At 40.4% G+C, this 24680-nt stretch overlaps 1 protein-coding gene and 1 pseudogene across 2 annotated transcripts in view; both read left to right on the forward strand.

The window, feature by feature from the left end:
• LOC307109272 (protein MFI) overlaps positions 1-24680 on the forward strand; it is a gene marked incomplete at its 3' end in the record, with an annotated part of 65796 nt that overhangs the window by 21466 nt on the left and 19650 nt on the right. The window contains exons 4-6 of the mRNA XM_079787973.1: positions 15762-15815; positions 16176-16376; positions 18472-18602. Of these exons, the coding sequence (XP_079644099.1) occupies positions 15762-15815; positions 16176-16376; positions 18472-18602 (386 nt within the window). The remainder of the gene's footprint in view (positions 1-15761; positions 15816-16175; positions 16377-18471; positions 18603-24680) is intronic.
• On the forward strand, positions 7559-8102 carry LOC307109273 (large ribosomal subunit protein uL6-like; annotated as a pseudogene). The gene has a single exon. The product of its transcript is annotated as a large ribosomal subunit protein uL6-like (transcript).

A 24680-nucleotide genomic window follows, 5' to 3' on the forward strand; every position in this document is an offset into this window, starting at 1 on the left:
AGGACACCTAGCACACAAAGCTACCCTGCCAACTCAGGGAAGCAGCGAAAATGCGGAGATAAAGTAACAGATCACAAACGAAAGAAATGGAGGAAAGCAAACGACTGGATATAGAGTTCAAAGTCACGGTTATAAGGTTTTTCAAGAATTTCCTAGAAAATGCTGATAAATTTAGCAAGACCCTCAAGGATATGAAAAAGAACCGACTAGAAATTAAACATACACTGACTGAAATAAAAAATATTATACAGAGACCTAACAGCAGACTAGAGAATCGCAAGAATCAAGTCAAAGATATGAAATACAAAGAAGCAAAACACACTCCTCCGGAAAAGCAAAAAGAAAAAAGAATCCAAAAATTTGAAGATAGCGTAAGGAGCCTCTTGGACAACTTCAAGCGTACCAACATCAGAATTATGGTGGTGCCAGAAGAAGAGAGAGAGCAAGATACTGAAAACCTATTTGAAGAAATAATGACTGAAAACTTCCCCACCTGGTGAAAGAAATAGACTTACAAGTCCAGGAAGCACACAGAACCCCAAACAAAAGGAATCCAAAGAGGGCCACACCAAGACACATCATAATTAAAATTCCAAGAGCAAAAGACAAAGAATATTAAAAGCAGCAAGAGAAAAAATAGTTAATTACCTACAAGGGAGCACCCATACGGTTGTCAGCGGATTTCTCAACAGAAACTATGCAGGCCAGTTGAGAGTGGCAAGAAATATTCAAAGTGATAAATAGCAAGAACCTACAACCAAGATTACTCTACCCAGCAAAGCTATCATTCAGAATTGAAGGTCAGATAAAGAGTTTCACAGATAAGAAATAGCTAAAGGAGTTCATCACCACCAAACCAGTATTATATGAAATGCTAAAAGGTATTCTTTAAGAAGAGGAAGAAGAAGAAAAAGGTAAAGATAAAAATTATAAACAACAAATACATGTCTATCAACAAGTGAATCTAAAAATCAAGTGAATAAAAAATCTGGTGAACAGAATAAACTGGTGAATATAATAGAATCAGGGGCATAGAAAGGGAGTGGACTGACAATTCCACAGAGGACAGGGGTGTGGGGTGTGTGGGAAGAGACTGGACAAAAATCGTACACCTATGGATGAGGACAGTGTGGGGGAGGTAAGGGCAGAGGGTGGGGTGGGAACCAGGTGGAGGGAAGCTATGGGGGGAAAAAAAAGAGGAACAATTGTAAAAATCTGAACAATAAAGATTTATTAAATTTAAAAAAAAGACTCCATCAAAAAAACTACTAGACTTAATAAATGAATTTGGCAATGTAGTGGGATACAAAATTAATACCCAGAAATCTATGGCTTTTTTATACACCAATAATGAACTCACAGAAAGAGAAACTAAAAAAGCAATCCCATTTACCATTGCACCAAAAAAATTAAGATACCTAGGAATAAACCTACCTAAGGAGGTAAAGGTTATGTTCTCCAAAAACTACAGGACTTTGAAAAAAGAGATAGAGGAAGACATAAACAAATGGAAGAATATACTGTGTTCATGGATTGTGAGAATCGACATCATTAAAATGCCCATACTACCCAAAGCAATCTATAGATTTAATGCAATCCCCATTAAGGTACCAACGGCATATTTCACAGATCTAGGACAAACTCTTCAAAAATTCATCTGGAACAAAAAAAGACCCCAAAAAGCCACAGCCATCCTGAGAAAGAAGAACAAAGTAGGAGGGATCACAATACCAGATATCAAGCTATATTACCAAGCCACGGTTCTCAAAACTGTCTGGTACTGGCACAAGAACAGACATATAGACCAATGGAACCAAACAGAGAACCCAGAAGTTGACCCACACCATTATGCTCAATTAATATTTGACAAAGAGGCAAGAGCATACAATGGAGTCAAGACAGTCTATTTAATAAATGGTGTTGGGAAAATTTGACAGATACATGCAAAAAAATGAAACTAGATCAACCATACATAAAAAATAAACTTAAAATGGATAAAGGACTTAAACGTAAGACAGGAAACCATAAAAATCTTAGAAGAATCCATAGTCAGCAAAATATCACACATATGTCATAGCAATATCTTACCGATACAGCTCCTAGGACAATGGAAACTAAGGAGAAAATAAACAAATGGGATTACATCAAAATAAAAAGCTTCTGCACAGCAAAAGAAACCATCAACAAAACAACAACAAAGCCCACTGCATGGGAGAACATATTTGCCAATGTTATCTCCAATAAGGCTTTAATCTCCAACATTTACAGGGAACTCATACAACTTAACAAAAAGAAGATAAACAATCCAATCAAAAAATGGGCAAAGGATCTAAATAGACACTTTTCGAAATAGGACATTCAGAAAGCCAAGAGACATATGAAAACATGCTCAAAGTCACTAATCATCTGAGAGATGCAAATCAAAACAACAATGAGGTACCACCTCACACCTGTCAGATTGGCTGTCATTAACAAATCAACAAATGGCAAGTGCTGGTGAGGATGCAGAGAAAAAGGAACCCTTCTTCACTGTTGGTGGGAATGCAAACTGGTGCAGCCATTGTGGAAAACAGTATGGCATTTCCTCAAAAATTTAAAAATGGAACTGCCATTTGACCCAGTAATACCACTTCTAGGAATATATCCTAAGAAAACAGAACAATCAGAAAGGATATATGCACCGCTATGTTCATAGCAGCACAATTTACAATAGCTAAGATTTGGAAACAGCCTAAATGCCCACCAGCAGATGAGTGGATTAGAAAACTGTGCTACATCTACACAATGGAATACTATGCTGCTGTAAAAAAAGAAGGAATTCTTACCATTTGCAGCAGCATGGATGGAACTGGAGAGCATTTTGCTAAGTGAAATAAGCCAGTCAGTGAAAGAAAAATACCACATGATCTCACTCATTTATGGATAATAAAGAGCATTATAACCTGATGAACAAAAAGATAGATACAGAGGCAGAGAAGCATCAAATAGACTGTCAAATTACAGCAGGAAGGCTAGGGTGTGGGGGGAGGTAAGAGATCAACTGAAGGACTTGTATGCATGCATATAAACATAACCAATGGACACAAGACATGGGGGTGGGGGATGAGGGCATATGCCGGGGGATAGAGGAGGCCGGGGGAACGTCAATACGGGGGAAAAAAGGAGACATATGTACTACTATTTGTAATATTTTAAACAATTAAAATAAAATAAATAACGTTTTTGGAAGAAAAAAAAAAGTTTCCTTCTATTCTTATTGAGCTAAAAGAGGTGTTTGTTTGTTTTTCAATCCAAAAATGAATTTTAAGCTTCATAAAATATTTTTCTGCTTTGAGATATTTTTCTTTTATTTGAATACTAGAGGCCTGGTGCACGAAATTCGTGTAGGGGGGAGGGGTGTCCCTCAGCCCAGCCTGCACCCTCTCCAACCTGGGACCCCTTGGGGGATGTCCGACTGCCCATTTAGGCCCGATCCCGCAATCCAGGACTGCTGGCTCCCAACTGCTCGTCTGCCTGCCTTTCTGATTGCCCCTAACTGCTTCTGCCTGCCAGCCTGATCACCCCCTAACCACTCCCCTGCCAGCCTGATTGATGCCTAACTGCTCCCCTGCCAACCTGTTTGCCCCTAACTGCCCTCCCCTGCAGGCCAGGTCCCCCCAACTGCTCTCCCCTGAAGGCCTGGGTCCCCCCCAACTACCCTTCCCTTCAGGCCTGGTCCCTCCCAACTGCCCTCCCCTGCTGGCCTGATTGCCCCCAACTATCCTTCCTTGCAGGACTGGTCCCTCTAAACTTCTCTCCCCTGCTGGCCATCTTGTGGTGGCCATCTTGTGTCCACATGGGGTCAGGATCTTTGACCACATGGGGGCAGCCATCTTGTGTGTTGGAGTAATGGTCAATCTGCATATTACTCTTTTATTAGATAGGATAGAGGCCTGGTGCATGGGTGAGGGCCAGCTGGTTTGCCCTGAAGGGTGTCCCGGATCAGGGTGCAGGTTCCCTTGGGGCGTGGGGCAGCCTAGGTGAGGGGCCTGTGGCAGTTTGCAGGCTGGCCACGCCACCCGGCGACCCAAGCGGAGGCCCTGGTATCTGGGACTTATTTATCTTCTACAATTGAAACTTTGTAGCCTGGAGCGGAGCCAAGCCTCCTCCTTGCTCCATGGCTGCCGCCATTTCTGTTGGAATTTATTTATCTTCTATAATTGAAACTTTGTAGCCTTAAGTGGAGGCCTGGGCCGGCCAGGGCTGCAGAAACTTGGCTTCCTCCATTGCCAGGGGAAACCCTAGCCTCCTGCTCTCTGCAGCTCTGTGGCTAGCGCCATTTCTGTTGGAATTTATTTATCTTCTATAATTGAAACTTTGTACCCTTGAGTGGAGGCCTGGGCCCGCCAGGGTGTGTGGAAAGCTTGGCTTCCTCCACTGCCAGGGAAACCCAAGCCTCCCTCCTGCTTGCTCAGTGGCCGCAGCCATCTTGGTTGGGGTTAATTTGCATACTCGCTATGATTGGCTGGTGGGCATGGCTGGTGGCTATAGCGGAGTGGTGGTTAATTTGCATATTACTCTTTTATTAGATAGGATTAATCCTAATTAGCATTCCTGGGATACACACATTTTGGTCATACTGTCTTTTTTTTTCAATTACAGTTTACATTAAGTATTATTCTATATTAATTTCATATGTATAGCATTGTAGTTAGGCAATTATGTACTTCACAGGTTAGTAACTCTGGTATTTCAAGTATCAACATGGTCCCATACATAGTTATTACAATATTATTGCTATATTCCCTATACTGTAATTTACATCTCTGTGACTATTCTGTAACTACCAATTTGTACTTTTTAATCTCTTCACCTTTTCACCCAGTGGTCATAAAACATCATCAGCACACTGCATTGTTTGTCTGTTGCCCAAAGCAAAGTCTTTTTCCGTCCCCATTTTTCCGTCTCTTTGTTCACCTTCACCTATCTCCTATCCCCAATCCCCCTTTCCCTCTGGCTATCCCTACACTGTTGTCTGTATCTATGTGTTATTTATATATTAGAGACCAGGTGCATGAAATTCATGCACAGGTAGGTGTGTGTGTGTGTGTGTGTGTGTGTGTGTGTGTGTGTCCCTAAGCCCAGCATGCACCTTCTCCAATCTAGGACCCCTCGAGCAGTTGGACATCGCTCTCACAAACCGGGGCCGCTGGCTCCCAACAGCTTGCCTGCCTGCCTGCCTGATTGCCCCTAATTGCTTCTGCCTGCCAGCCTGATCATCCCCTAACCATTCCCCTGCCAGCCTGGACGACACCTGACTGCTCCTCTGCTGGCCCAATTACCCCTAACTGCCCTCCCCTGCTTGCCAGGTCACCCCTAACTTCCCTCCTTTGCCAACCTGGTCGCCCCTAACTGCCCTCCCCTGCCAACCTGGTCACCTCCAACTGCTCTCCCCTGCAGGTCTGGCTCCCCACAACTGCCTTCCCCTGCCAGCCTGGTCACCTCCAACTGCTCTCCCCTGCAGGTCCTGCTCCCTGCAACTGCCCTCCCCTGCAGGCCTGGTCCCCCCAACTGCCCTCCTCTGCAGGCCTGATTGCCTCTAACTGCCCTCCCCTGCCAACCTGGTCACCCCTAACTGCCCTCCCCTGCAGACCTGGTGCTCCCAAGTGCCTTCCTCTGCAGGCCCGATTGCCCCTAACTGAAGGTGACCAGATGGTCCCGCTTTTGGCGGGACGATCTGGTCACCTTACCCTAACTGCCCTCCCCTGCTGGCCTGATCACCAACAATTACCCTGCCCTGCCAGCCATCTTGTGGCGGCCATCTAGTGTCCACATGGGGGCGGCCATCTTGTGTGTTAGAGTTGTGGTCAATTTGCATATTACCTCTTTATTATATAGGATGGATTAAGAAAATATAGCATTGTGCATTTGTGTGTATCTGACACACATATTACCATATTACTTCTCTTTTATCTATTCATTCCTTGATTGGTACTTAGGTTGTCTTTTCTTATTGAATTTAATTGGGGTAACATTGGTTAATAAAATTATACAGGTTTCAGGTATACAATTCTATAACACATCATCTATCTATTTTATTGTGTGTTCACCACCCCAAGTCAAGTCTCCTTCCATCACCATTTATCCCCCCGTACCCTCTTCTACCTCCCCACATCCCCGTTTAGGCTGTTTTCATATCATGGCTATTGTGAATAATGCTTCAGTAAACATGGGAATGTATATCTTTCTCTTTCTTAACGAATCTCATTGGGCTTTCTCAATGGGCTGTTATTAGTCTTTTCAAAGAACCAACTTTCAGCTTTGTTGTTCCTTTCTATTGTTCATTTATTTTCTACTTCATTTTCTGCTGTATAGTATATGTCTCTTAATATTTTCTTTGAGTTGTATTTGCTGTTACTTTTTAACTTTTTGAAATGGATGCTTAGTTTATTGATTTTCAGCCCTTTTCATATATATATAAATTTTTTTATCTATGCATGGCTTTAGTGACAGTGTACAAGTTTTGATACGTCAAATATTTTAATCAAACTCAATTCAAAATATTTTTAAATTTCTAATTTGATTTCTTTTGGTTATTAGAAATTATATCTTTTCCCAAATATTTTTGAATCATCTCTTTATTATCAATCTTGATCTTAATTGCTCTGTAATTTCAATCCTCTGTTATTTTCAATTTTATAAATTTTTATTTGTTCTTGAAAAGAATATGTACTCTGTAGTTGTTGAGCATAGTGCTCTACAGATGTCAACTAGATCAAATTTGTCAACTATGTTGATCAAATCATCCATATCCTTACTGATTATTTTTGCCTAGTTATACTATCAGTTACTAAGAGAGGTGTGTTAAGATCTTTCACTGTGATTAAAGACTTGTCATTTTCCTAATACTTTATATATTTTGAGACCATGCTGTAGAGTGAATATCAACTTAGGGTTATTTTGTTTTTCTTGTGAATAGAACCTTTTCATCATTACAAAATGTCTCTAGTAATAATACCTGCTTTAAAGTCCAAGATCTCTGATATTAATGTAGCCACATCAACTATTTTTTTCATTATTGTTTTCATGGTACGTCTTTCTAATCATTTTATTTTCAACATTCTGAATCTTTGTATTTAGCTATGTCTTTTGTAGGCAGGTAATTGATAGTTAACTTTTTTTTTTTTTTAATCTAGTAGGATACTCATTGTCTTTTCTTGGAGCATTTACTTCATTCACATTCAATGTAATTGCTAATATTTTACTACTTACTGACTATATGCTCAAATGCTCTATGTTATTTTTAAAAAATCCTTTCTTGACTTATTTTGGGCTGATTAATTTTCTGTTGTTAATCATTCTTTCATGCGTATACAAGAGATTGCAATATTCATATTTGACTTATGAAAATCATATAAAATTGGCATTTTTCTCTCTTCCCAGGAAATACTTCTCTTTTCATTCTCTTAATAGTGTCATTCACAGAGCATTTATTTTAATGAATTCCATCTTATAAATTTTTTCTTTCACGTTCATGCTTTTGGTGTTGTATCTAAAAAGTCAACACCATCTCTTTGCCACATCTACTGCGAGGATGAAGACCTGTCTCAGCAACCAGACTGTCAACATTCCAGAAAATGTTGACATCACTCTGAAGGGATTCACAGTTATGTAAAGGGATCCAGGGGAACCCTGCAGAGGGACTTCCATCACGTCATCAATATAGAACTCAGTCTCCTTAGAAAAAGAAGAGACTCCTGGTTGACAAATGGTGGCAAATAGGAAGGAACTGGCCACCATTCACACTATCTGCAGTCATATACAGAACATGCTCAATGGTGTTACACTGAGCTTCCCTTACAAGCTGAGGTCTATTTACACTTCACTTCCCCATCAATGTCATTGTTCAGGAGAATGATTGTCTTGTTGAAATCAGAAATATCTTGGGCGAAAAATACATTCACTTGGTTCAGATGAGGTCAGGCGTTGCGTGTTCAGTATCTCAAACCCAGAAAGTTGAGTTATTCTTGAAGGAAATGACTTGAACTTGTATCAAATTCAGCTCCTTTGATTCAGCAGCTACAACAATTAAAAACAAGGATATCAGGAAAAATTTCAGATAGTATTTATGCTTCTGAAAAAGGAGCAGTTCAGCAGGCTGATGAATAAGATCTAAGTTGTCTAGCTACAGAAGCAGCAAGGTGCTGGATAATTCCTCAGACTTATTTATGAGATTAAAGATGCAATAAAAGCCATTTTGGGGATTTTGGGGAGAAAAAGTCATCACCAAACCCAATGTTACCTAGATTTTCTCCTATGTTATCCATTAGGAGTTCATAGTTTTGCATTTTATATCTAGGTCTATGATCCATTTTCAGTTGATTTTTGTGAAAGGTGCAAGATCTGTGTCTAGATTTGTTGTTGTTTTTTTAATTTTGCACATGGATGTATGTTCAGCAACTTTTGTTGAAGATTATCCTTTCTCCATTGAATTGTCAAAGATAAGATGAATGGTGGTAACGATTTTCACAACAATTTATTTAATACCACTGAACTGTATATGGTTAAGATATTAATTGTTATATGTATATATGTTATGTGTATTTTTCCACAATAAATAATGAAAAATAAAACAAACTAACTAAAGATAAGTTTGACTGTATTTATGTGGAAAGCTTTCTCTGCTGTTTCATTGATTTATTTATTCTTTCAACAACACCACATTGTCTTGATTATTGTAACTTTCATAATAAGTCTTTAAGTTGGGTAGTATCAGCCCTCCAATTTTGTTCTCCTTTAATATTGTGTTGGATATTCTAAGTCTTTTGCCTTTCTATATAAAATTTAGAATAATTTTGTCCACATTCATAAAATAACTTATTGGTATTTTGATTGGGATTGCATTAATCTACAGATCAAGTTGTGAAGAATGGATATCTTGACAGTATTGAATTTTCCTAGTTCAGGTGCATGGAATATTTCTCCTTTCATTTAGATCTTCTTTTATTTCTTTCATTACAGTGTTATAGTTTTTCTCATATTGATTTTCAAATAATTTTTAGATTTATACCTAAATATTTACTTTTTTTGGTGCTAATGTAAATGGCATTCTGTTTTTTATTTCAAATTTCAGTTATTCATTGCTGGTATATAAGAAAGCAATTCACTTTTGTATGTTAACACGATATCCTCCAATATTATTATAATTGCTTATTAGTTACAGAAATGTCTTCATTGACTCATTGCAATTTTTTTTTTGAGAGAGAGAGAGAGAGAGAGACAGAGAGAGAGAGAGAGAGAGAGAGAGAGAGAGAGAGAGAGAGAGAGGAAGAGGGAGAAAAAGAGTAACAGAAATGAGAGCAAAACATTGATCAGCTACCTCCTGCACTTCCCACCCCAGCCCCACCAAGGATTGAACCCAAAACCTCAGCATGTGCCTTGATTGGGAATCAATCTGGCAACCTTTTGGTGCATGGGACAATGCCCAACCAACTGAGCCACACAAGCCAGGGTTCTTTGGGATTTTTATAATAGACAATCATGTTATCTGGGAACAAAGACCAGTTTTAAAATTTTTTTTGCTACATTTATTTTCTTTTATTATTCTTACATAAGCCAGGACTTCCAGTATGATGTTGAATAGGAGCAGTGAGGGGATGTCTTTGCCTTGTTCCTGATCTTAGAAGAAAAGTATTTAGTTTCTCACCAATAAGTATGATGTTTACTGTAAGTTTGTTGTAAATGTTCTTTACCAAGTTTAAGAAGTATCTCTCTATTCCTAGTTTGACAAAGATTTTTGTCATGAATTGGTGTTGGATTTTGTCAAATGCTCATTCTGTTGATACAATCATATGATTTTTTCTTCTGTAGCCTATTTATATAATGTAATAATGGCCTGGTGTACCTGGAATGAATCACACTCAGTCATGTTGTATAATTCCTTTTACTCATTGTTGGACTTGATTTGCTAATATTTTGTTGAGGATTTTTACATCTGTGCTCATGAGACATATCCTACCTAATAAAAGGGAAGTATGCAAATAACCATCACTCTGCTACGCCCACGATTGGGCCGGTGGCAGGCTGGGGGCAGGACTTGGGGTCGCCAATTGGGCTGACAGGATGAGCGGGGGGCAGGGACTCACGAGTCCCCGTCCCCCGTTCCTCCCGCAGGCCCCAACGGCCGGCGTTGCTGGAGGACTGATGGAGCCGGTGGAAGGCGCCGGTGGCGGAACTCAGGGTGGCTGATTGCGTGGCTGCCAGCACCAGTTTTCCGCCAGTAGCAGTTTTCCTCTGGCCACCCGCTGATTGGAGCACCTCCCGATCCGAGTTCCTCTCAGGGTGGCCGATCGCGTTGGCGGGAGGCGCTCCAATAGGCGGGTGGCCAGAGGAAAACTGCTGCTGGCAGAAAACTGGTGCCGGCAGCCAGGTGAAGGAAGGTCTATTGCACGAAACTTTGTGCAACGGGCTTCTAGTTGGTCTATAGTTTTCCTTTCTTGTAATGTATCTGTCTAGTTCTGGTATTCAGGCAATGCTAGCTTCATAGAATGTGTTAGGAAGTGTTTCCTGGGAGAGATCATAGAGAATTAGTATTTCTTCCTTAATTATCTGGTAGAATTCACCAGTGATCACTTGGGCCTGGTGCTTTCTGTTTTGAAAGGCTAATTATTGATTCAATTTTTAAAATAGGTATTAATCTACCAGTATTCAGATTTTCTATTTCTCCTGTGTTAGTTTTGGCACATTGTTTCTCTCAAAGAATTGATTCATTTTATATAGGTTATCAAATATGTGGGCATAGAGCTGTTCATAATATTTATTAATAGTGGCCTGGTGCATGAAATTCGTGCAGGGGGCGGGGTCCCTCAGCCCGGCATGCACCCTCTCCAATCTGAGACTCCTTGGGGGATGTCTGACTGCCAGGGTATGTCTCTGTGGGACATCCCTAAACCGGCAGTCGGACATCCCTCTTGTAATCTGGGACCGTTGGCTCCTAACTGCTCACCTGCCTGCCTGCCCGAATGCCCCTAACCACTCTGCCTGCCAGCCTGCTCGCCCCCAGCTGCCCCCCCCGCCAGCCTGCTCACCCCCAACTGCCCCCCCTTGCTGGCCTGATCGCCCCCAACTGCCCTCCCCTGCCTGCCTCATGGCCCACAACTGCCCTCCCCGGCCGGCCTCATGGCCCTAACTGCCCTTCCTGGCCAGCCTCATGGCCCCCAACTGCCATCCCTGGCCAGCCTCATTCCCTCCCTGGCCAGAGGCCCTCTGTGGCTGGGCGAGGAATGCTTGCCTCGTCGCTGGGGCGACGACACAAGCTTCTCTCCCCCCCCCCCCGATGCTCCATGCCTGCTGCCCAGAGGCCTTCTGTGGCCGCAGCCATGAAGCAAGCATTCCGCCAGGCTGCTCACGCTGCCTGCTCTCACAGCCACCCCCCTGCAAGACTGGGGGACTCCAGCAGGGCTGAGAGGACTGGGCACTGCCATCTTTGTGATGGAGTGATGGTCAATTTGCATATCCCCTCTTTATTAGATAGGATTCTTTTTTGTATTATTCAGAAAGGAAGGGAGAGAGAGATAGAAACATCAATTATGAGAGAGAATCATTGATCAGCTGCCTCCTGAACACCCACTGGGGAGCAAGCCCACAACCTGGGCATATGCCCTGATCAGGAATTTAACTGTGACCTCCTGGTTTACTAGTATAGGTCAACGCTCAACCACTGAGCCACGCTGGCCAGGCCAATATTTATTATCCTTTAATGCCTATGAAATCAGTAGCGATGGCCCTTCTTTCATTTCTGATATTAGTAATTTATCTCTTTTCTCTTTTTTCTTAATCAGCCTGCCAGAAACTTATTGATTTTATTGATCTTTTCAAAGAATCGGCTTTTAGCCGAAACTGGTTTGGCTCAGTGGATCGAGCGTCTGGCCAAGGGCATGTACCTTGCTTACGGGCACATCCCCTGTGGGGGCTGTGCAGGAGGCGGCTGATCGATGTTTCTCTCTCATTGATGTTTCTAGCTCTCTATCCCTCTCCCTTCCTCTCTGTAAAAAATCGATAAAATATATTTTAAAAAAAAGAATCAGCTTTTAGTTTTTTACTTTTCTTTATTGATTTTCTGTTTTTAATTTCATTGATTTCTGTTTTATTTTTCCCCCCATTTCTTCTGTTACTTTTAATTTGTTTTCTTTTCCAAGTTTCTTAAAGTGGAAGCTTAGATTACTGATTCCAGATCCTTGTAGCTTTCTAATATACTAGAGGCCCGGTGCATAAAATTTGTGCATGGGGGGGGGGTCCCCTCAGCCCAGCCTGCACCCTCTCCAATCTGGGGTCCCTCGAAGGATGTTCGACTGTCCGTTTAGGCCTGATCCCACTGGGATCGGGCCTAAATGGGCAGTCGGAAATCCCTCTCAAATCCAGGACTGCTGGCTCCCAACCACTCGCCTGTCTGCCTAATTGCCCCTAACCACTTCTGCCTGCCAACCTGATCACCCTCAGCTGCCCTCCCCTGCAGGCCTGGTCGCCTCCAGCTGCCCTCCCCTGCAGGCCTGGTCCCCCCCCCCCCCCGCAACCGTCCTTCCCTGCTGGCCTGGTCACCCCCAACTGTGCTCCCCTGCAGGCTTGGTCATCCTCAACTGCCCTCCTCTGCCAGCCCAGTCACCCTTAACTGCCCTCCCCTGCAGGCCTGGTCACCCCCAACTGTCTTCCCCTGCTGGCCATCTTGTGGCGGCCATCTTGTGTCCACATGGGGGTAGCCATCTTGTGTGTTGGAGTGATGGTCAATTTGCTTATTACCTCTTTATTATATAGGATGTATTCAGTACTATAAATTGTCCTCTAAGCACTATTTCTGCTGCATCTCACAAATTTTGATAAGTTGTATTTTCACTTTATTTAGTTAAAAATATTTAAAATTTTAATCTTGATACTTTTTATTTGACCCATTTGTTATTTAGAAGTGTATTGTTTAATTTCCAAGTTTGGAAGCTTTACATCTATCCTTCTGCAACTAATTTCTAGTTTATTTTCATTTATTTTTTTAAAATATGTTTTTATTGATTTTAGAGTGAGAGGAAGGGAGGAGAGAGAGGAAGAGGAGGGAGAGAAACATCAATGCGAGAGGGAAACATTGATGGGCTGCTTCCTGCACATCCCTCAGCACCCCCCCCCCTCCCCGCTAACCTGGCCCCACAGGGGATCAAGCCTGCAACCCGGAAGGTACCCTGTCTGGTAATGGAACCTGCCACCTTTTGGTTCATTGAACAGTACTCAACCAAATGAGCCATACCAGCCAGGGAAGATTTCTAATTTAATTCCACTGGGTCCTGAGAGCTTACTTGATATGATTTCTATTCTTTTACCCTTGTTAAGATGAGTTTTTATGGCCCAGAAAGTGCTCTATCTTGGTAAATGTTCCATGTGAGCTTGAGAAGAATGTATATTCTGCTATTGTTGCATGAAGCGTTCAATAAATGTCACTCCAGATATTGATGGTGCTGCATTGTTTAATTATGGCCTTATTGATTTTCTGTCAATTACTGATGGAGGGGTTTGAAGTCTCCAACTATAATATTGATGTCTCTAGTTGTCCTTGAAGTTCTATCAGTTTTTGCCTTACATATTTTGATGTTCTATTGTTAGGCATATATGTATACATTAGGGATTGTTATGCCTTCTTAGAAAATTGACCACTTTATCATCATGTTATACTCTTCTTTATTTCTGATAATTTTCTTTGCTCTGAATTCAGCTTTGCCTGAAATTAATATAGTTGCTCAGCTTTCATTTGATTGGTGTTAAAGTGCTAAATCTTTCTCTATCCCTTTGCTTTTAACCAGTTTGCCTTTATATTTAACGTGATATAGTTCGGTCTTATTTTTCATCCACTCTGACAGTTTCTGTCTTTTAATTGGTATGTTTAGACCAGTGATGGGCAACCTTTTGAGCTTGGTATGTCAAACTTTGCCAAAAAACTGAGCATAACTCGGGTAGTGTGTCACTTTGAGGAAAAAACTAACTCCAAGACTCCAGTCGCAAATGTTTCATCCTCAGAAGCAGCAAATGTTTCATCCTCGGCATGCGGCCGCATGTCATCAGAAATGGCTATGCATGTCATAGGTTCGCCATTACTGGTTTAGACCATTGACATTTAAAGTGATTATTGATATAGTTTGACCTACCATTTCCTAACAGTTTTGCCTAAGGGTATTTGTTGCCCTTGTTTTCTTCCTTCCTTCTTTCTTTTCTTTCCTTCTTTCTTTCTTTCTTTCTTTCTTTCTTTCTTTCTTTCTTTCTTTCTTTCTTTCTTTCTTTCTTTCTTTCTTCTCTCTCTCTCTCTCTCTCTCTCTCTCTCTCTCTCTCTCTCTCTCCCTCCCTCCCTCCCTCCCTCCCTCCCTCCCTCCCTCCCTCCCTCCTTCCTTCCTTCCTTCCTTCCTTCCTTCCTTCCTTCCTTCCTTCCTTCCTTCCTTCCTTCCTTTCTCTCTCTCTCTCTCTCTCTCTCTCTCTCTCTCTCTCTCTCTCTCTCTCTCCCCCCCCCCCTTCTCTGGTTATTTGAGCATTTTATATGGTTATATTTTCTCTCCTCTCTTAATATATAAATTATACTTCTTTTTAACTCTTTTTTTTGTTGCCTTAGAGTTTGTAGTGAACCAATTTACAACTAATCTAAGTCCACTTTAAATAACACTGTTACACTAAATGAAATCTCTCATAAACTTAAGAAACAAAATCTTAGTAGAAAGAAGGGAACTTCCTCAAATACACAGTCAACTGCTCCCCCTGCCCCCACCCATTTGAGTCTGTAGATGGTAGAAGAATAAAGAATTAAGCTCAAATCTTCCAAAGGGTGTAAGTGAGTTTCCCATAGTCTTTCATGGTTGAGGAGATAGATGTCAGCCTCATATCTTGAGAAACAGGGAAAAATTAGAAGTTAACAAATTAGATATGGATTACTAAAACTACAATTCAGACTTGACCGAGCCCAATCTCTGATTGGATTGATGTGATCAGCCCCTCACCCTAGCTGATTAGAAGAGGAAGCTATGCACTTATGATTTGCCTACTTTAGTGGGAAAAAGATATATATATTCATACATAAATATATAAATTTCATGAATATATACTTTGATATCCTGTTATAAAACATCTTTATTCATATTTGAAGTATGACTACATATGTGCATATTATGTATAATTTTTCTCAGAAGAAAATTATGTAAAACTAGTGTTTTTTAGGTTTTATGGACTGAACAATTTAGGGTAGCATCTATTTTCTCATCTAATTTAATATTATTATGAGACAGGTGGAACTGTCTTCTAATAGAAGACCAAATATTTTTTTCTCTATTTTCCATTTGGTCCAGGCACTAAAATTTAGAAGACCAATTATATACAATTCTTAAGAAATTTAAACATGGATTTTTTTTATTTAATAAAAGCTAGTTAGGAAACGTCATCTGATTGACCAATCACATTTTTTTCTCTGAATTTACCTGAGGACTTATTTAAACTTCAGTTTTATGAATAACAAATAATTTGACTTTTATACTTATATATTGCATAGAAAGGAAGCATAGTTTCATATTATTTTTCTAGTTATTATGTAAGGTGTTTTACTCTTAGATAACTATAAGAAATTAAAATATCTTCTAATTTAAAAATAATTAAGGTTTAGTCACTTGCCTTATTTTATAAAAAATCAATATTAAGCAACTATTAACATGATAGAGTGAGAAGTAGTGAATTGGTATATACAGAATGTTAAAAAGTAATGTTTTTTATAGGCAGAGCTTCTAGATGCTGCAGCTGGCATTCATGTACGGTTCAGATTTGGTGGTGTAAGTATGGATGAATTCTTACTTGTAGTTTTATTAAAATATATTTTTATTGATTTCAGAGAGGAAGGAAGAGGGAGAGAGAGATAGAAATATCAATGATGAGAGAGAACCACTGATCAGCTGCCTCCTGCACCCCCTCCACTGGGGATGGAACCTGCAACCCTGGTAGCACCCCTGACCGGAATCAAACCCGGGACCCCTCAGTCTGCAGGCCAACACTCCATCCACTGAGCCAAACCGGCCAGGGCCTTACTTGTAGTTTTAAAGTACATTTATATTTAATTTTAAAGATGTAATTTTTAAAATGTAAACCATTTTGTTGTTAGATTGCAACGGTCCTTTGTACTTTTCCATCTACAGGTTAAATTTCCGCCTGACATATACTATAAAATTTTTACTGAAAGACATGTTGAAGATCTGTGTGCTAATAGCCCTAGAGATTACACAAAACTTTCAGCAAAATATGCATCTCATTTTAGAAGTGATAATCTTCAGAAACAGGATCGTAGAGGCTGGTATCATCGTATAGAGAACAATGGCTGGAGGCTTGTTTCTGATAGAGTAAGAAAAAAGAAATATTAATAATTTTGAATCTTTAATATTTGTAAACCAATTTATCTTTTTTAAAATTAATTTTAAATTATTTTAAAATAGTAATTCCTAGTAATTTAGTTGATAAAATTTGCTTAGTTACTACTCTGGGGTTACTAATGATACTTCAAGATACAGGAATATATCTATATCTATTTTTTTATACATTTATTTCTACTTTTAGTAATTTTGATTGAAGCCATCTTTAGGTACTCCCTGGTACTCAGCAGTTTACCATTTTGCTATCAAAGCAAATGTGAAGATGTTGACTCTGTATTAATAACTTGGACTAGAAGTGGGAGTTCTTGAGAACAATTATAACATTTTATCTTACAGAGCTTATAATAGCAGAGACTGGTGGAGAATCATTTGAACTTTCATGGTGTTGGGAAACTTAACATGTATTCATATTAATTGAACAGAGTGATTTTAAATATACATAGATCCTAATGCTATATGTGATTCAGGAACTTTTCTATAGACACCTATGTTTAATCTCTTTTGTGAAAATAATTTCTACCTAAGCATATTTGTAAGGTTACATTTTACAGGTTAACATGATCTGGTTCTGTAGCTCTAGATGTCTGTTTATATTGCCTCAAATATCTTCATCAAATCTTCAGTCCTCAGATGATATAATGTAGTATGTTGAATATACTAAATATGAAAAGTGAAAATGATCAAAGTATGCATTTATTCAACAAACTTGATTGCATACCAACCATGTGTCAGGCATTGTACCATATGCTAAGGATATAACCCTATATAATAATCCTATATAATAAAGAGGTAATATGCAAGTTGACCATCATTCCAACACACAAGATGGCCACCCCCATGTAGACACAAGATGGCCGGCAGAGGAGGGTAGTTGTGGGCTATCAGGCCAGCAGGGGAGGGCAGTTAGGGGTGACTGGGCCGGCAGAGGAGGGAAGTTGTGGGTGACCAGACCTGCAGGGGAGGGCAGTTGGGGGGTACCAGGCCTGCAAGGGAGGGCAGTTGGGGGTGACTGGGCCAGCAGGGGAGGGCAGTTGGGGTGATCAGGCTGGCAGGAGTGGGCAGTTAGGGCAATCGGGCCAGCAGGGGAGGGCAGTTAGGGGCAACTGGGCCAGCAGGGGAGGGCAGTTGGGGGTGACCAGGCCGGCAGGGGAGGGCAGTTAGGGGCAATCGGGCTGGCAGGGGAGCCGTTAGGCATCGATCAGACTGGTAGGGGAGTGGTTAGGGGGTGATCAGTCTGGCAGGCAGGCGAGCAGTTGGGAGCCAGCAGTCCTGGATTGTGAGAGTGATGTCCAACTGCCCGTTTAGGCCTGATTCCACCAGATTGGGTGCAGGCTGGGTTGAGGGACACACACCCCTGTGCACGAATTTCATACACTGTAATAGTAAATAAGAATAATTTAGTAGTAAATAAGAATAATTGCTCTAGTCGTAAATAAGAATAATTGCTCTCCTCAAGCAGTTTGCCTTTTAGTTTGGAGACATTTAGCAAATAGGATATTTCAATATAATGCAATAAAAATGTGCTTTAATAGTGGCAAATACAGAATGTTGGGAATAGCAAACTCTCCTCCTTATTATTTAATGTGTGTGTGGTGGATGAAGGGGAATGAATCAGAAGTAGGAAAATAGACTACCAGTTAGGATATAGTGTCATACAAGGGAAACCACATACTCTCAGGACATAAAGGTGAGACTTCTGTGTTCTTGGAGCCTGCCTATACTCCCTTAGAATTAGGGTCTTCAAAAGCAACCAGCACTAAGAATAGGTCAGGTCTGTTCTTGTGAGAAACTAAAACACTTAGAATATGTCTATTCATTCAACAAATACTTACTAAGTACCTCAGTACACTAGCACCTGGTCAGTCTTTCTGTGGCATGTGTCTCTAAAGGCTTCCTGTGCTATTCACCCATCACTACATTAGAAACACCTTTCAAGGGTTTATCTTACCCTCTGTTTCTATCTTGGCATATTCATATTGAGCACACAGAAGTTATTGTCTATAGTCAGATAACCTCACAATCAGTATTTCAACATTTTGTATATTCTTGTTTTATTTCTCAATAGTTTTTGGTGTCTACTGAAGATGTAATTATAGAAGACAAAAAGGAAACCAAATTTCATTTCTCTAAACTAAAAAGAAGACAAGATATAGAAAAAAAGAGAAAAATTAGAAAAATAGAATGGATGAGGCAAATGTAAGTTGATGAAAGACTTACTAAAAATATATAGTATTTTAAGATTTTAACTTTTTGCTATTATTACTAAAATAATTATATTATGTATTTATTTTTCAATATGGTAGAAAGCTTTATTTCCATGGAATTACACCACTGAGTTTCCAAAGTCCAATTTCCCTACAGAGGAAGTGTAGCTGGGATTTTTTTTCTTTTTTAAAAAAATGTTTTTTATTGATTTTTTTAGAGAGAAGGGAGAGGAAGAGAGAGGTAGAAACATTGATAGATTACCCCCTGCACACTCCCCTTGGGGATCAAGCCTGCAATCTGGGCTTGTGCCCCTACTGGAATCAAACTGGCGACCTCTTGGTGCATGGGACGATGCTCCACCAATTGAGCCACACCAGCCGGGTTGGGTTTCAATAGAGCTAGAAGCAAAACCAGTGTCTAGAGTTTCCTTTCCATGTTGGGCCAGGTCCAATCCAGCATCAGGCTAGCTGCAGTCCATTAATAGGGGCTAAGGAGAGTGTCATTTTTAAAAGAAAATTTAAGGTTACAGTTATATTTTTAAAAATACATAGAAAGCAAACATTAATAAATGCCTATTATGTGCCAGTCATGGTTGAGCTTCAGGAAGTAAATGGGAAAAGCTATGCTGTCTTGGACCTTAAGGAAATCACATTCTATTGGAATATCAGATATGAAAATAAGCATTTACTTTTATATATCAACTAGAGGCCCGATGCCCAAAATTTGTGCATATGAAATTCATCCCTCAGCCTTGCCTTCACCCTCTTGCAGTCCAGGAGCTCCCAGGGAGCAGGCCTAAGCCATCGGTCAGACATCCTTAGCGCTGCCACGGAGACGGAAGAGGCTCCTGCCACCACCGCTGCACTCGCCAGCCATGAGCCCGGCTCAGAGGTCATAGCTGAGTGGTGCTCCCCCTGTGGGAGTGCACTGGCCACCAGGGGGCAGCTACTGCGTTGAATGTCTGTCCCTTGGTGGTTTGTGTGGCATATTAGTCTTTTATTATATAGGACTAGAGGCCGGGTGCACAAAATTTGTACAATCAGGGGGGTCCCTCAGCCTGGCCGCGCCCTCTCGCAGTCCGGGAGCCCTGCAATCAATCACCTAGCAGAGGAAGACCCTACCCACCCGCCACAGCACCACCAATTTGCGGGGGCTATTGTGAGGCAATGGCGGGGCCCCCCAACTAATCGCATCACACCTGCCTTGGCTGGCCTGGCGCCAGTTCATGTCATAGTGTGATCTTCCGGATGGTCGTCCAGACGGTCATTCTGCTGTTCAGTCGTTTGATCGATTTGAATATTATGCTTTTATTATTATAGATAACTTTCATTTGACTCCCTAGACCCACTCAACCCTTCTTTCTCCCATCCAAGTACTAACCAGGCCCGACCCTGCTTAGCTTCCAAGATCAGACGAGATCGGGCGCGTTCAGGGTGGTATGGCCGTAGACTCAACCCTTCTTTCTGCCCTAAGAGACAGACTGTGTGGATTGTAATAAAAGTCATTCTGGACCTATGTAACACATGTTAAAAGCAAGTGTCAAAAAATCAAATGTTTCCAAGTTTACTTGGCTGCATAACAAACCAAAGCCCAGAATATTGAAAAGAATACAAAAACCTTCAGTACCTGAAATCACATAAAATTCACAATGTCTACCACATAGTAATCAATTACCAGGCATACAAAGAGACAGGAAAATAGATTCCAAGTGAGGAGATTAATCAATAGCACCAGACCCACCAAAATTATATTTTAAAAATGAATATGAAAGAAAAAGTTTTCAGACAAACAAAAGCTAAATTCTCTCATCACGCAGACCAGCACAAAAAATATTAAGTTCAAGCAGAAGAAAATGATTCTAGGTAGAAATATGGATCTTTACAAAAATGAAGAATACCAAAAATGGTAACTATGTAAATAAATACAAAGCACTTTTTTCTTACAAATCAAATCTTCTTAAAAGGTAATTAACTAACTACTAGACTGTACACTTAAAAATAGTTAAGGTGATAAATCTTGTAAAATTTTGAAAATATTTTTATTGATTTCAGAGAGGAAGGGTGAGGGAGATAGAAACATCAATAATGAGAGAGAATCATTGATTGGCTGCCTCCTGCATACCCCACACTGGGGATTGAGCCCTCAACCCAGGCATGTGCCCTGACCGAGAATGGAACCTTGACCTCCTGGTTGATAGGTCGATGCTCAACCACTGAACCAAATTTTTATTGCAAAGAAATAAGTTAATATTGATATTACCAATGAAGGTCTACTTAAATTCCTGATTCCACAATTGTACTCCTTTTCTCTTATATTGAAAATCTTCATTTCAAAAATTATAATTGCTTATTTTTTCTGACAATACAAGTAAATAGTTAAAAAAGTGACTGTAATATAAACATGACACAGTTGCTAAATAAAGTTCAAAAAATTTAAAGGTAATTTGCTATTTAAAACAGAAACAATGCCAATGTACTATGGTATTTATTAATTTATAACAGAGCAGAAGTAAAATGAATGATAATACCACAAAGGTTGGGAGAGATGAAATGGAAATATATTGTTACAAGTTCCTTATACTACATATGAAGTTATATAATATTGCTTAAAGGTAGACTATGATAATTAAATATGTATACTACAAACACTAAAGCAACCATAAAATCAGCAATAACAACAAAGATGGAAGCCTAATAAACTAATAATGGAGATATAATAGAATAATTTTAAAAATTCAGTTAATCCAAGAGAAGGCTGAAAAAAGAGGAAAGGAAATGAAGAACATACAGAACAAATAGAAAACAAATAGCATGATGTAGATTAAAGCTAACCAAACCGTCATATTCTATATAATAAAAGGCTAATATAATATGCAAATTAACCAAACAACAGAATGACCAGTCGCTATGATGCACACTGACCACCAGGGGGGCAGATGCTCAATGCAGGAGCTATCCCTTGGTGGTCAGTGTGCTCCCCTAGGGGGAGCACCACTCAGCCAGAAGCCGGGCTCATGGCTGGCAAGCGCAGCAGCAGTGGTGGTAGCCTCTCCTGCCTCCACGGCAGCGCTAAGGATGTCTGACTGCCAGCTTAAGCCTGTTCCCCCCAGGGGGAAGGCCTAAGCTGGCAGTCGGACATCCCCCCCAGGGCTCCTGTAATGCGAGAGAGCATAGGCTGGGCTGAGGGACCGCCCCCCCCCAAGTGCACGAATTTCATGCACTGGGCCTCTAGTTAAATATAAATGGTCTGTATATTGAATACAAGAATTAACATTAAATATTAATTAGAAATAGATTCAAAGTAAAAGCATGAAAAAGGATCATGCTAACAGTAATCAAAAGAAAGCTGGAGTGACTATATTAATATTTGACAAAGTACATTTCAAAGCAATGTACATTTCCAGAGATAAAAGGTGTCATCTATATATATAAAGCCTAAGCGACTGTTACTATTGAATGACCAGAACAACCGGAATGACCGGTTGACCAGTCACTATGACACACACTGACAACAAGGGAGCAGATGCCCAACACAGGAGCTGCCCCTGGTGGTAAGTGTGCTCCCACAGTCAACCTCCCACAGCCAGCCAGCAGTGGCGGCAGCCGGCAGCCATTCCTTCTGCGCCTAGTCCGTTGACCGTCGCCTCCTCTCCCAACCCCACCAGGGTCTTTTGGCTCTGGGGTGGGACGGAGAAGCAGGGGTGGGTGGCAGTGGACACAACCTCTTTCCCAGGGGGGCCAAGGTCCAGCTCCCTCCTTGGGGCCAGCAGCCAACCTCCGGTACTCTGTCCTTCCCCCAGCTGGCAGGCCCCTATCGACCTGTCCCTGATCAGCCCTGATTGCCGGCCAGGCCTAGGGACCCCACCCATGCACAAATTCATGCACTGGGCCTCTAGTTTAAAGTAATAAAGGGATGCTCTGGCCAGTGTAGCTCCGTTGGTTGGGGCATCATCCCTTACACTGAAAAGTTCCCAGTCAGGACCCATACCTGGGTTTGTGGGTTTGGTCCTAGTTGGGGATGTGCGGGAGGCACATCTTTCTCCCTTCCTCTCTAGAAAGTCAATTAAGAAGACTAATAATTAAAGGAAAAAGGCGTATCACCCTGGTTTCAAAATTTAATCTTAAGTGTCTGGATATATGAGAAGTTAAAACATAGAGAGACTCATAAAAAATGCATTCACCCCCAGCCTTACAGAAGTTTCTGATTTCTAAATGCATTTTTGTTGTGGCATGAGTATCAGTTAATAAATATGGGCCAGTTGGTACCATCATTTACTTAGTCTTTCATTTAGTAAATGTCTACTAAGTGCCTATTATATTCAGGGAAGAGAGCATGGAATTGGAAGATTGCAAGTTCCATGAGGGAATTTCACCTTTGTACAGATTGCTTTACAAATGGTAGATACTCAATAACTATCTATTAAATGAATAAGCAAATGAAGAACTCTAAAAAAATGATGAAATCATACTTTCTTAAATTTTTACTCTTGCTAATCAATTTAAATCAAGAGACATGTTTCTGCTTCTATAAAATGCATTAACTTTCATAGATCATTATCCATTTAAAGTCTGACAAAGAAATAACTTTATGAGGTCAGGGGTATATCTTCTCACTGTCATATCTATTGCCCTCCAGGATTGTGTAAGTCTTCTTTTATTGAATATTTACTATGTTCCAGTGGTTGTTGTAAATATTTTATAGGTATTTACTCTTCCAATGTAGATCTTAAAATGAAAAACAATAAACATGTTATATTCTAGTAATATTGGTAAGGACAACTTACTTCTGTCTATTCACTCAGTTCATGTTTGTGGGATGCATTAATTTATGTGCTCAGACTAATATAAGAGAACAGTAATTTATTTTTTAAAAATCTTTATTGTTGAGATTATTACAATGTCCTTCTTTTTCTCCCACATTGTCCCCCTCCACCCAGTTCCCACCCTACCCCAGGCCTTTGCCATCCTATTGTCTGTGTCCATAGGTAATGCATATATGTATACAAGATCTTTGTTTAATCTCTTCCTGCCCCCTTCCCCCCTTCCCTCTGAGAATCATCAGTATGTTCCATTTCCATTTCCAGGACTCTGATTCTATTTTATTCACCAGTTTATTCTAATAATTAAATTTCTTACTCGTTTATTTTGACATTTAGATTCAGTTCTTGATAGGTATGTATTTGTTGCCATTTTGTTGTTCATATTTGTGTCCTCCTCCTCCTCCTCCTCCTCCTCCTCCTCCTCCTCCTCCTCCTCCTCCTCCTCCTCCTCCTCCTCCTCCTCCTCCTCCTCCTTCTTCTTCTTCTTCTTCTTCTTCTTCTTCTTCTTCTTCTTCTTCTTCTTCAAGAATATCCTTCAACATTTCATATAATACTGATTTGGTGGTGATGAACTCCTTTAGCTTTTTCTTGTCTGTGAAGCTCTTTATTTGACCTTAATTCTAAATGATATCTTTGCTGGGTAGAGTAATCTTGGTTGTAGGTCCTTGCAATTCATCACTTGAATATTTCTTGCCACTCCATTCTGGCCTGCATAGTTTCTGTTGAAAAATCAGCTGATAGTCATATGGGCATACCCTTGTAGGTAACTAACTGCTTTTCTCTGGCTTCTTTTAAGATTCTCTCTTTGTCTTTAGCCTTTGGCATTTTAATTATAATGTGTCTTGGTGTGGTCCTCTTTGGGTTCCTCTTGTTTGGGACTCTCTGTGCTTGCTGGACTTATAAGTCTATTTCTTTCAACAGGTAGGGTAAATTTTCTGTCATTATTTCTTGAAATAGGTTTTCAATATCCTGCTCTCTCTCTTCTTCTGGCACCCCCATAATGTGAATGTTGGTATGCTTGAAGTTGTATCAGAGGTTCCTTACATTGTCTTCATATTTTTTATTATTTTTTCTTTTTGCTCTTCTGGTTGGGTGTGTTTTTGCTTCCTCACATTTCAAATCGTTGATTTGATTCTCAGAGTCCACCATTCTACCATTGAATCTCTGTATATTATTCTTTATTTCAGTCAGTGTATGCTTGATTTCTGACTAGTTCTTTTCCATTTTTTTGGAGGTTTCTAGAAGATTCT

This window comes from Cnephaeus nilssonii (genome assembly GCF_951640355.1).
Source record: "Cnephaeus nilssonii genome assembly, chromosome: 13".
Classification (NCBI taxonomy): Eukaryota; Metazoa; Chordata; class Mammalia; order Chiroptera; family Vespertilionidae; genus Cnephaeus; species Cnephaeus nilssonii.